This window comes from Apis florea, unplaced genomic scaffold (genome assembly GCF_048593485.1).
Source record: "Apis florea isolate Af1SG1 unplaced genomic scaffold, ASM4859348v1 contig_3081_pilon, whole genome shotgun sequence".
Taxonomy (NCBI): Eukaryota; Metazoa; Arthropoda; class Insecta; order Hymenoptera; family Apidae; genus Apis; species Apis florea.
Genome location: NW_028256703.1, coordinates 3,413,445 through 3,427,438, shown reverse-complemented (window position 1 = coordinate 3,427,438; position 13,994 = coordinate 3,413,445). Strand labels below are relative to the sequence as shown.

The 13,994-nt window shown below is 36.9% G+C and overlaps 2 protein-coding genes across 2 annotated transcripts; one reads left to right on the top strand and one right to left on the bottom strand.

Annotated features, from left to right (window-relative positions):
- Window positions 1-5,845: 5,845 nt before the first annotated feature.
- LOC105735874 (uncharacterized) lies at window positions 5,846-9,121 on the bottom strand. The gene is made up of 4 exons (XM_031917353.2): window positions 8,821-9,121; window positions 8,525-8,692; window positions 6,867-7,166; window positions 5,846-6,065 (listed from the first exon to the last, which is right to left on the bottom strand). The coding sequence occupies exons 2-3, from the start codon at window positions 8,682-8,684 to the stop codon at window positions 6,889-6,891; spliced, it is 438 nt and encodes a 145-aa protein (XP_031773213.1). The 5' UTR covers window positions 8,685-8,692; window positions 8,821-9,121; the 3' UTR covers window positions 5,846-6,065; window positions 6,867-6,888.
- Window positions 9,122-12,388: 3,267 nt separating this feature from the next.
- Window positions 12,389-13,812, top strand: PrBP (Prenyl-binding protein). Its single transcript, XM_003694955.4, has 4 exons — window positions 12,389-12,694; window positions 12,857-12,919; window positions 13,012-13,269; window positions 13,361-13,812. Exons 1-4 carry the CDS (start codon window positions 12,654-12,656, stop codon window positions 13,440-13,442), a joined length of 444 nt encoding a protein of 147 aa, XP_003695003.1. The 5' UTR covers window positions 12,389-12,653; the 3' UTR covers window positions 13,443-13,812.
- Window positions 13,813-13,994: the final 182 nt, after the last annotated feature.

Genomic DNA, 13,994 nt, shown 5'->3' with positions numbered 1-13,994 from the left:
TTAAATCGACAACGGCATAAATAAAACGAGACGCGCCATTAAACGACCCAATCTTCTTCTCCTTCTCTCCAGGGGGAATTTTCTTCGATTTTCTCGCGCGAGATGAAATACTCGTACGAGATGTAATGCTTTAACTCGATGCCCTCTGAGAAAAGAAAATGCAACTTTTTCTTCGTTTCCACGAATTCGATTTCCAAATCCTCGCAATCGTCGATGCTTCTTTCTTCCTTTCTTCTTCGCTATTCGACGGTGATTTTACAGCGGTTTGCTCGTTCCGTGAGGCGGTTTGGAAGCAATTCCGGGCAATTAACTCTGGGCCATTAATTCTGCAGAGAAGAAGAAAAAAAAAAAGGAAAAAAATAAACGCCGACCATTGTGCCTCCTCGAAGGAGCACGAAGAGAGGAGATCGATCGTGGAACGAGCTGCTCCTCGTCCAGAACGAAAACAAGCAGATGGAAGGATTCTCCCCGTCGAAGAAATCGAGAAGAAGAAGAAGAAGAAGAAGAAGAAGTCGATCTATCCGATCGAGGCGAGTACGAATTGGAAAGTCAATTCCTTCGACGTAGCATGGTAAACATGGTAGAAACCCGACCTCCTCGTAACGTCGTGTCCCATAATAATTGCTTGATTGAAATTCGATTAATCAATTACGTTGAAAAAAATCGTTGAACGTTGAAGAGGACGGAATTGAAAGATAATTTCCACGAGTCGGAATCCATTGTTATATATCTTAACTTAAATTATTATTTCTACAAAAGAGAGGAGAAAGTGGACGGAAGAGAGAGAGAACATTTTCGACGATTCTCCCAGCCTTCTAAATGGATCTCTCCAAAGATCCAAAATCACCCATCTCATCGTCGTCTCGATACTCGAGAAATCTAGTTTTGAGAAAGTTGGAGCCACGTATCTCGCTTTTCTGTGCTCTATGTGTTTCTCCAAGCGATGATTTCTTGTGTATACCAGGGGAATCGTGAAATGATTTTTTTCCATGAATTCGGATCCCGAGCGTGTTTGCAATCGATATGGAATTTTGTTGTTTCATCGTCGAATCACGAATCGAAGCTGGTTTATTCAGAGACTTACGTATATGCTAACACGTCATTTCTGCTCGCGTAATATCCTGGTGTAAATATTTTCTCGCGCAACACTCTCGAAACGTTCACATCCGTTTTGATGACGCGGCTGCTCAAGGATCCGAAAGGTACTCGTGGAATTCGTATTATTCGATAATCGTTCTTTTTAATCGTCGTTCTCTTTGATTCCGTTCCACGAGCGTTTAATAATCGATTGATAAAACGGTATTTCGTCAGAAAAGAGAAAAAAAAGTCGAGAATAGAAAATAACGAAGAAGGAGAAGTATTTTATTCCTTCGATATCAAGAAATTCTTTGTAATTAATGCGTTCTCCCACGCTTACACGTTATTTCCATTCGTCAAGAAAGGAGGCTACTACTGTCTTCTCTAATTACTCGATGAAGCATCCAGCTACTTAGCCTCCGATCCTTTCCATCTCTAAATAGAAAACGTATCCGAAGGGAGACGAGATCGTTGCGTGTCACCTATCGATGAGGAAAGTAAAGAGTAAGTTCCTCGTGACGAAAATCGAGTGAATTTAGGTGACGATTTATTAAAACTCCAAACAGTAACGTTGCACCTATCTCTTCCCATATCTTATTTATCTTATCGAAGAAATAATAAGAAGACGGTCTTTCTCGTTCCTAGATTTTCAATATGCACATACGTTATATCATCGAACTAATGGAAATAGGGACGATCTATAGAATTGGGTCTTGCTCGGGAATTCGATTGTTCTGATTCTCAACGCCGTGTGTAAACGCGGAATATAATTTAGAGAGAATTTATTTTCTTCCATTGACACCCTTTGCTTAAAGAAGACTTTGTTTTTCGAAAAGCCAATTCCCTCTAACGAAAGAGGAATCTCGCCTCTCGTCTTTACGCGTTATCTTCAAATTCTGACGTGAAAACGTTGTAACGAGAGGTTGGTTTGATCGAACGCGTTCAATCGAAGTAGAAAGAAAAAAAAAGAAAGAAAGAAACTAGGTCGAAGCCCCTGGCAGAAGCAACGCTCCTCAACACTGGATCATCGTTGCGCCGTTATTCATCTATCTGGACGAGTCTGCGGTGCGGACCCGTTAATGCATAACTTTCTCCGTGAACTGGAAAGTCTAATGTTTCCATCCAAACGGATAAACGTTTATAAAAAATCTCTTGCAAGCAACGAAAAAATATGTATATTTAATATAATTTTTTTCCAGAATCGTGACGAACAGATTCAACGATTAAACCGTCAAAATTGAATTGAATTTTCAGAACGATATAATAAACTCGTCGATGCTCGTTCCATAAAATCGAACGATTTGTGTAACGAAACATTGAAACGCTGTTGTAACAGAATCATCGCACAGCAAGCAAGCACAATCTCCATGTAATTGCAGTTGGATAATCGCGTAATGATAAATCGTCGATTTGTATGTCGGGTGAAAACTTGCACCAGTGATTCAAAAGGCGCGCCTCTAAATGCGATCGTTTGATTCACAAATGCTACAAATTCGACGTAGAAAGAAAGGGGGAAACATCTGATTCAACATCATCTTTTAACGAACCGTTTGTTTCGTCGAATCGATCCTATCGCGTCGTCTATCGTTTCGAAATAAAAAATAACTCTTGTAATTTTAATTAAGGAGAGAGAAGCGGTCAAAGTTTGGATCCTATCGTTTCGAAATAAAAAATAAAAAATAATTCTTATAACTTTAGTTATAAAGAAAGAGAGAGAGAGAGAGAGAGAGAGAGAAGCGGTCAAAGTTTGGAAATTGGAAGGGGAAAGTGATCGCGATCGTCACGTTTTGGGGTGACATCACGGAAAGGACGGAATATGATGTCACGAATATGTCGTTGCAGTATTATATTATATTTTCGATTTGCATTTGAACGCGCGAAGAATTTAATCAGAGCCAACCATTGAACGATGCATCATCGATTCTGTCTAAAAACAGTATCCCCCCCCCCCGCTTCGTAGATCGAAACTTACGTTTGTTTACATAGGAACGGTTTAACAGTAACGAAGAGAGAGTAACGGAAAAGTTACGTTCTTTTTTTTCAGGTTGCACGCAACGGTTCGAGCTCGAGGATCAAGGAGGGAAAGCGTAATGAACGTAGACACGAAAATTGTTTCGTCTGCTCTCTATTCATCCTTCCTTCTTCGTATTACTTTACAGTTACGCGCACACATAAATATAACATAAATGTATCCGTATTCGCTCGCGAAGATCGGCATAATAAATCGAAACAATCAAATCGTTCGTTATGAAATATATCTCAATCTTTTGTCGAAAAACAAAAAAAAAAAAAATAGGAAAGAAACTGGACGATATCCGCGTTGAAAAGAGAAACAATTCCGCCGCGTGAAGTATTATCGCGTCGTGTAATCCGCTTTCGAGATTGAAATTAAAAAGAAAGGACGGCGAAAAGAAAAAGAGAGTGAAAGGGTGGGGGGGAGAGACGAGGTGGGGTTTGCTAGTTGCTCGACCTACAAATTTTCAAGAAAATTAAAATGTGGTAATCGCGATTCTATTCCGGCGTAATGCGTGTACCGTCTCTCGGTAAAAAAAAAAAACACTGGCACAACACTCTCGCCTCTTACGTGTAAACGAGACTTTACTTTCTCGAGCGCGTCACTCCTCTCTTACACTCTGCTCCTCTTACTTTCTCCTTCGGCCCGGCTCAAAAGTAGGTCTCGAATAGGATTAAGCGATCGTTTAAAGACCTTGCCATTTAATCCGCCAACCGCTCTCCTCTTCTCTCCTAATCTCTCTCTCTCTCTCTCTCTCGCTCCAATCGATTCGATTCTCGAATCTTGGAAATGTTCTCGATCTTGGGAATCGTTGGCGGATTCGCAGTGTCGATCCTATACCGAGATTCGCACGATGATTCGCGAGAACGACGGATCGAAGAAACGAAAGAAAGATCGGGGAATTTATAATTGGCGCAAATTGGGCCAGGCTGGCGAGATTTGTAAAAGCTGAGAGGATACTCGGATTGGAGAGAAACGTTAATACGCTAAGTAGCTAAAAAATTGATAACAAAGTTGGAAAGGCAAAGTGGTGAAAGCGATAAATCGATTTAATGTAAACGGGATTGATTAAAGAACAAATAGTATGTAAATTCATTTCATTCGTTCCGCGCGTTTATTCCACGCCGAGGTTGTAATTTATTCGTATTAACTTATTAATCGAGAGACCGATTTCCTTCGGTTTTCCTTCGGATCCGCGGAAACGAGACACGCGCGGAGTCGAATATCATCTTCCACTTTCTCAATCGATACATTGTCCCGACTTCCGAAGATAAATTCGAATCGAAAGCCGAACCGTCGGTCCCCTCCCCCCCCTCGGTTCGATCACCCCAGAGTTTCCCAGAACGACATTGCATCTTCTCCAAACAGAGGACAAGAGAATCTTACTTTCGTTGCTTTCGAATCGGCGGGTTCCTCTTCATTTTCATCGGGGCGAAAGTGAATGGAACGCGTCGATATTTCTAATTGGCGCATCGACATTCCACGCTCGATACACGAAACATCGTCCACTCGTTGTTATTATTATTCCTTTTAGATATTCGCCTCTCAAGTCTCGCGAGTGCCATTCCGAGAAGGATCCTCGAAGGATTCTCGAACGGGATATTGGAAATTTAAAATGAAATCTAGAAAAATAAGATCGGATTGAAAGAGGATACGTCGGGATATATCCATTCGGTAAATCCCATTTAACGGCAGCTAAAAGCTCTCTCTCTCTCTTAGGATTTAATCCTTAATGTGTGCGCTCGACGTTTGTTGGAAAGTTTTTTAGAGGGAGAAAAAAGAGAAAAAGGAAAAATCTTCACACGGTAAATGGAATACGAGTGTACGTAGTGTCGTGTTGGAAAGAGCCATAAACGATCGTGTTTTTCCCATTTTCCTACCAAAGCGGTTTAATTATCGCGTATCGATCAATACCGAATCGTTGCAACACTTGACCGAGAAATAAAACGGTACTGTTATCGTCACGTGGCCGATATTTCGACCGCCTACTCTCGCCGATCGGTTCGGAAAATAGAAAAAAAAAGAGAGGGGAAAAAAAGGAAGCGAAGTATTCGAAAATAAAAGGAGGGGAGGAGGAAAAAGGAAAAAAAAAGCAAAACAAATAAAATAATCGAATCTCTCTCTCTCTCTCTCGACGAGAACTTGTTGCGCTTGTTTCGGTGCGGGTAAAAAAAAAAAAAAAAAAAAAAGAAGGTAAGTGGGGAAAAAAACTGGGCGTTTAAAGAGGAGAACGAAAATGGGAAAACGATTGAAACTGGATATTAATAGATGGTGGAAGGGATTAAACGAAGGAGAAGGGAAAAATCTTTTGAAATCTTTTCTAAATCCGTTTCTAAATGTTGAATAAGAGGCGGAGAGAGGGTGGTAAAAAGGGAGGAAGGGAAAAAAGGAAAATTCCTTGCAGAAATTTCCCGAAGGGATAGGGACCTAACAAACTTGCTACTGGTGGCAAACTTTTGAAAGTATAATTAGACGATGTCGAATTAGACGAAGAAGGGACGAGACATTTTAGACTTTACACCCAAGAGATAGATACTCTACCGGTCCTCTAAACTTTGATACGTGGAGAAAGAAGGAATTGGTTGGAGATCGTTGGAGAGAAGGGTTCACTGTTTCATGATTTTTAGATTTCATATTTTGCAAATTCGATTCATATTTTGCAACCTTTCGATAATAAGTGAGTAAATTAAGTAACGCGAATGAAGGAAAGAGGAATTTGGTGGATGAGAGAAATAGAAAGCACACAGGGTGTTCTACGATGCGTAAACTGAAGCTTATATTTTTTTCCTTTGCTCGTTTCACTCATTTCCGCGATACTTTACACTCTGATTATGCGGAGGACTTGTTTAAAAAAAATTGGAAATTTTTATTCATTCCATTCGTGCATCTCCTTTCTTCCCCTCCAGTTTTCTTTCTTTCTTTCTTTCTTTTTTTCGTTTCCACGAAAAAGGGCCAACGAGTCCTCCCAAGGTGTCTGCAAAAAAAAAAAAAAAGTAGAGAGAAGAGGAAGTGAAACTAATGGTTGTTCCACCATTAGGGGGAGAGGGGAGAAAAAGAAAGAAAGAAAGAAAGAAAAAGGAATTATCCCGCTTTTGTAACGAGATCGTCTCTCTTTACATTTGAAACCGCTTTGGGTAATGCTTTGCAACTTTGACAAAGGGAATTTAACAAAATAAATGCCATCCTCGATTTTGCAAAATTAAACTCGTTCTAACAACATCACGGTGAAATTAGACGCTTGAACAGTGAAATTTGTAGTAAAATTTTCGTGTTTTTCCTTTCTCTTTTTTTTTTTTTTTTTTTTACTCTGAAAAAACTCGCGTTTAAAAAAAATTATAAATTTCAAACGATACTATTCAAAAGTTGTTCCATTCGTACCGCGAAAAGCTTCGTTTCGATTCAAAACTTCCTCCATTCCTCTGTCGGAATGGAATCATTGCGAAAAACAAACTTCAATAAAAAAAAACAACAAAAAGGTGCGATCCCGTACTCGTTAATAATTCCGACAAAGTTTAACACTTTTTTTTCCCTTTCTTTCTTTCTTTTTTTTTTTTTTTTCACGCTCCAGATTATTATTTTATCCACGCTTCGAAAATTCATTCGACGCGCTAACGAGCACATCGCTCTTGGGTGATTTCAACGCTCGGGACATCTGTACTCGTCCCGTGTCGATCTTATCAATTGGGAAACCGGGCCGATCGAAAAGCCGATCTTCTGCTTAAATAAACAAAACAAAAAGGGGGAAACAGAAGTGGAATCTCTTGTTGATCCTCACCGTGTACGATATACGATTGATCTTAGGGGAGAAAATCGAGCTCGTTTCGGTTACCGAGATCGTTCTTCTCTCGATCGAGGTCCACCTGATCCATGAAGTCGAGGACAGCGCTGAAACGATTCACGGACGAGACAGGCCGATAGTCGATAGGTGGCGATCGTTTTCCGTCGTATCGGCCACCCCAAACGAATCGATCTATCCTCGGCACCTCGGCCTCAACCAACTTCGCCAATTGCGATTTGCTCGCCACTCCGCTCTCGCTCTCGCGCCCGTACCTTCCTCCCGACACGTAGAACGAATCTGCAATTAACACATATAATTGCGGACGAATCCTCGAAGAGATTAAAACGTTAAATTTCGATTTTTTCCAAAGTCTTGTCTCGTGGATGGAATATATATATATATATATATAGTTTTGCACATTTTTCGTGATTGTCACGCGAAAAGTATTATCATCCCCTGGATGAAAAATATCCTGCAAATTTAAAAGTCTAGTTTTCTTGTTACGATGGACGAGTTAAAGGATGCGAAGTGGTGAAGTTGCGACTTTGAAGAGAGAGAAGAGAAGAAATGGAAGAAAACGAGGAATTTAATTCTTGAATATCGATCAAATAGAGATCGTTGCATAAATCACACGTAACAATAAGATTGCGATTTTGATCGTAAGTTTAAACTGGAATCGAGCTCGCGTGATGTTTCAACGAGATATTTCGATATTTTTTTTCTAAACAACGCGAGCCAAAGTTTCGATTTACGACATACATACTTATTGAAACTTATTGACGATGGGCAGAAAAATGTCCCCAGTTCGGACGCTCAACACAGTTAAATTGCGATCCGAGTTTAAGAAACTCTCATCCTCCTTTCGTGTTTAATTTGCCATAAAATTTTTTATATGTGCTATAATTTCCTTTTTCTCCGTCCACCCGCTTCAACAACTATGGCTAATTACCGTGAAGGTAATATCGGAACGATCTTTCTTAAGGAAAAAAATACAACAATTATTATATCGAGACGAACGATGTTTCCTTCCTTGCATTTTTCCGTTTCCAATAGAACGAATCTCGCGACGGAATAAATCGTCCGTGGAGGAGGAACGAAATTTCTGCGATTGAAATCGAAAAGAAAAGAGAAGAAAAGAAAAGAACTCGATCAATTATCGCCCGCTCACGGACGAGGATGGATGCATACACAGAGAGAGAGAGAGAGAGAATCTATAATCCAGATTGGAGTAAAATTTCAAATTTCGCGAAAGATCGGGTGACTGGAAACCGGAAACGGATAATTGAAGGCACAACCGCTGAACAACGGTTTCTGATTGGAGAATCGAATGCGAGCAAAAGCTGGAAATGATTACCCGATATAGGTGGAAAATTAAAGCTTTCGCGCTTTCAACGAATCACGGGGTGAACCGCGATATCGTGGGTTACGCAAATAGGTTACGAATTTGTTATTATAATCAACAGACGGAATATCGGAGTAGTTGGAACATTCGTTAATTGATCAATCGCGGACGAGTGGAATTAGGTCGATATTTTGGCGAGGATGAAAAACCGAGAGCTGAAACGCGTTTACGGATGGATCGATGAGAGAGGAGAGAATGGATTTCTAATATCGATTTTAGTGTATGTTATTTATAATTTATAATTCTCGCTCACCTGTACGCGGCTCTTGACGTTTTCCATACCGGCCCTGGATGTAGAACTTTTGCTGGGACGCGACCAGTGTTAAAACAGCACTCGTGATCCACAAACACAGCACGATCTCTACGCCACCGAAACACGGTACCAGTTGCATCTTCCTACCCCGCGAGTGCATCTTCCTGCCTGTAAAATACAACAACTCCCGAAAATATTTCCTCCTCCTCTTCTCTTCGATTCGATTCAATTTTTTTTTTTTTTTTTTTCTACGTCGAGTAAAAGGAACCAATTTTTCTTCTTTCCTTCGGATTTACCTCGTTCGATTTTCTGGAAAGATTCTCGTTTGTTTGTTTCTCCTTTCTTTCCCCTCTCTCGCGATCGAATTACGTCCTCATCTTGTATCGTAACCGAAAATCGGAGCAGAAGGAAAGGAAAAACTACTCTCGAGATCGAGAAACGTAATTCTTCGAACGAAAGAACTCGTTCGTTTGACCAACGAGGGAATAAGAAGGGAGGTGGGGGCGGGAGAGGGGGGAAAAAACGCGACTCGTACGTTTTGAGGAAGGAAAAACCGCGGATCTGGAGACGCGGATGAAGCAACACGTGAAAGCAACTGCGATGTACCATGATCCGTGAAACGCTTTATATAGTGGCTCCCAACCACCCACGAAGTGTTCGGACACCCCTAACGGCGACCAATAGCGCGACGGCACACCGTGCCCTCTCCTCGCCCCATTCCCCATGATTTTCATTTTGTCTTTACACTGTTACAAATTCAACCGTGTAATGGCGGTATAATGACGCCGAATGCATTACGACTTCTCCCACGCGAACGTCCATTCAACGTCCCTGGTTAATTTTTTTTTCTTTTTTTTTTCTTTTTTTTTTTTTGGAGAGGAGGTGGAGAATTGTTGTGATCAGAGGAAGTGGTGAGGAGGGAGGGTGATTTTTTCGAGAACGTGCCTTTGTCTCGATAAAGTAACGTGTGTGATTGGAATTTTAAGACAGAATAACGATCGGAGGAAAATTTTTAAGAGGTGAATTAATTTTCTGTTATCTTGGTGGAATTAAGTGGAATAGTTTGATTAATTTTTGAAAACAGTTCATTCTTGGACGAGCGAGTAAACGAATTTTCGAATGGAGAAGCATAGCGTATACATGGAATCGAAATTCTTTTCGATAATTCAAGGAGGCGACGTGATTAGATAATCGATCGAAATAAAAAATGTACCATATTGACGCTTGAACCGTTTGAATTTTTCAAGAAGCTCGCCATAATTATCGTAATTTATTCCAACGATAGTTTCAATAAAAGAAGGGCAATTTAATTCAGAAAACTTAAAAGAAAATCCACGAAGAATCGAACGATTTAATTCCATCTGTTACTCCCTTCTTTTCCTTCTTTTCTTCTTTTTATTTGAGTACACGGCTGCTCCAACTTTTGGATTTTGCTCCACATTGTTCAAAGTCCCGAATCGAGTAGAAATCGGGTGGAGCGCTCGTAAAAGAGGGAATAACGTATAAAACGAACGACGAGAGAGAAGAATCTGGGCACCGTTCTCCACGCGTGCTCTTTATTCGCTGACTGTCGTCAATGCAGCCTCGATGGCCCCAGCGTTCGTTTCCTCGCTTCAAAGGGTGGTCATTTACGAGCGAAACGATAGGTGCACCGATCGACTTTTAAAACACACACGGCACGGATGAAACTGCACTCCTTACCGTAACAATGATCGGTAGTTGTTACTTGACGCGTTTGCTTCGAACAGGGTATCGTTAAGTTTCTGATCGATCGAAACATCCGTCATAAAGTGTAAAGTCTGTTAAATATAGTAGAGGATATAGAAATTAGAAATCGTTGTTAACGTTGTGTGATTAGAGAAAAAAAAAGATCATTTTATTATACTTGGAAGATGATCTTCATCATTGTGGATAAAAGGTAAGTTCAGTTTGAAATCTTATGGAAACTTGGTGTTTCTCCTTAAATAGAAAGAAAAAAAGAAAAAAAGGAGAAAGGACAATTATAAATTATATATATATATATTGATCCTTTTAATAATACGATTATTATTATTAAATTTAATACAACTCGATCCGCTATAGAAAACCGTTTCTAAGATTCGTTGGAGCAATGAAACGTATGAAAGGAACCCTCTGCATTATCCGTGGCAGCATTAGGGGAGAATTAAGGAAAAGCTAGCTTGACGAATTAGAAAGTCTCCACGATGGGACAGTTCTCCCGATTTCCAGCTTGATTAACACTACAGACAAAAACCATCCTGGACGCGTCGCTCTCGGATTTCTATCCTCGCCAACTTGTATACCCATGCAATCGAAATGGCATTCAGATCGAAGATGCGAGGATAGGAAATGGTTGCGACACTTGTTGCACCACTTGCCCTCGGTTTTCTTTTTTCTCGATTGTCGGGATTCCAACTATTTTCAAATTGTCAAGAACGTTGTAACGTGTTAATCTTTTAAAGTAGTAGCTTGATAAACTGCAAGAGAAATCGATGAATTGAAAGTTTTCTTCTCTGAGAAATTATTTATTAACAATTGATTTTTCAAACTTTTGAAATATGTATTTTTTTCAAAAAAATTGGGAAAATTTGAGAAACTTTTTTTTTTAAGGGATTAATCTGTTACTAGGAAGATAAAGAATCGTAGTGAACACTTGGGACGATGTTCGTTGTGTATATTTCCACGAAATGGAATAAAACGTAAAAGAAAAAATTTGGATCGAATAGGCTTCGTTAAAAATTTTAAGATCAATAAGTTAGACAAGGAGGGCAAATAGTGGGACAAGGACAGAGATAGGATAAAAATATTGAAATCAGCGCCATCTTCAGAGTGCCGCAAATGAAACTAGTGTGGAAAGGACAGAAAATAGAAAGAAAAGGATAGAAATAGAATAAGAATTGATCACTAGCACCATCTCTTGAATACCAAAGATATCTCTTAATGAAAGATGGCGTTCATAAGATGGCGTTGATATTCAATTCTTATATTAGATACTTTACCCTCGGTTTATAATCATTTATAGTTTGATTCGTGCTCAAGAGATGGCACTCATCGCTAATTCTTGCACCATTTTTATCCTTTTCTTTCTATTTTCTGTCCTTTTTATGCGAGTTTCATTTGCGACACTCTGAAGATGGCGTTGATTTCAATATTTTTATACTATCTCTATCTTTGTCCCACTATTTATTCTCCTTGTCTAACTTATTGATATTAAAATTTTCAACAAAATTTATTCGATCATGTTTTATTATGTTTTATTCTATTTTGTAAAAATATAAATACAAAATTTTTTTTTATAAAAAATACAATAATAAGAAAAAAATAATTAAATATCTCATTTAATAACTTGATTTATTTAATATGTTTACTGAAATATACAATAATTCAATAATTCATTATTATTATTTTATTATTATTTTAAATAATGTTTATAAAATTATTAGACAATATAATAATTTGCTTAAAAATAATATACAACGATGTAAAATAAAAAATAGGACACAATTTTTTTTAAATTGATAATACTGATTAGAAAAAATATTGATAACTTTTTTTGATTTTTATGACTTTTTTTTTAATATACTATATTTCTACTTTTAAACTTTTTTTTTTATCTAAGACAAAAAGCTGAAAATAATAAAAAATGCAAGATAGCTTCTTTTATATTAAAAAAATTTCTCTATATATATTAACGGAAATTATTATTTATATTATTTATATTATTACTTTGATTTTTATATTATCTTGCAAAATCTTGGATCGATAATCTAATAAAGTCTGTAAATTATGAAATATATATATATTAATCTTAATTCTTAATACCTAATTTAGAATATATTATGAAATATAACATGCAATATATGTATGTATATTTCATGTTCTATATCTTATCTATTCTAATTATCTATAATTTATGATTTAAACTACTTAATGTACAAATGTTAAAAGTAATTTTTATAAATCTATCTATTCTATCAATGATACCTGAAATTAGCTATATGATATGACCAATGGCTACTTTCTGCTTACAAATTAGTAAATTAAAGAATCGATAGTTTCGAATGGATTTTACATACAAGATTTATGTACATACGAGATAAAAAGTAATTAATTTCACTTAAAAATAATTATGCCTTCTCGAGGCGAAGATATACTTAAAGGCTTTCAAGTGTATCCTTTTTTTTTTTTAAATAACAAAATTACAATCCTATTGCAAATAAATTACACATAATCGTGGCATTTTATAGGTTAAAGTCAGTTTACGATGAAAAATCTTACTCATCTTATAAGTATTAATTTATAATTGTATTTCTTAACTATTACTTATCACAGAAATTGGATGAATTTACGAGACGCTGATAGTGGTAAAATATTATGGCAAGGTAACGAAGATTTGTAAGTATATTATAACCTTAATTCTTAATGCACAATAACGCTGCAATGATATGATTTTTTTAAAACGTAACTTTGAAATTTATTATACAAAGGTCTGTCCCGGAAATCGAACATGAAGCAAGAGTACCTAAAAAGATTTTAAAATGTCGTGCAGTTTCACGAGAAATTAATTTTAGTTCTGCAGAACCAATGGAAAGATTTAGGTTAGAACAAAAAGTGTTGTTTAAAGGTAGATGTTTGGAAGAATGGTTCTTTGAATTTGGATTTGTTATACCTAATAGTACTAATACATGGCAAAGTTTGATACAAGCTGCTCCAGAAAGTCAAATGATGCCTGCTAATGTTTTAAAGTAAATATATATAGTATATATATTACTATACTTTTCTATTTTGAAATCATTTATCGTTAATTAATCTTTTTTATTTTTATTTTATTTATAGTGGAAATGTTGTGATAGAGACAAAATTTTTTGACGATGATTTATTGGTCTCTACCAGTAAGGTTCGCCTTTTTTATGTCTGAATGTTTTATTCTATGTTGATATGACATGGGTCCAACTAATGTGTTTCAATATATACACGTGAGATGGAATACTGAAGATGATAACAATTTTGAAGTTCATATTGAACATTTTACTTCATGCACCTACTGTGATATGCACTGTGCTGAATATATTTTCTCACATTTCCATGAATAAAACAAATAGCATAATTTCAGTTTTCTATAAGCTTAACAAAGAGTTATTGTGGTAATGCTTGAACAATGAGATGTGCACTTTTAAGGCACGATATATATATATATATTCTTTATTTAAGTCTAAATAGATCTAGCAAATTTTGTACATATTGTAATACACTACACTGATCTAATAAAAAAAAAAAATCTAACAAAATTTATTATTTGATAGCACATTCTTTTTTGTGTCTTTTTCATTTTTTTATAAAATAAAAATTATAATTACATATTTCGATATATTAATTGAAAATAATCTTAATGCAACAAGTAACCATCGAATTATTTATATATATTCAATTATTCAACATGTTTTTTTTTTCTAAATTAATTTCACTTTAC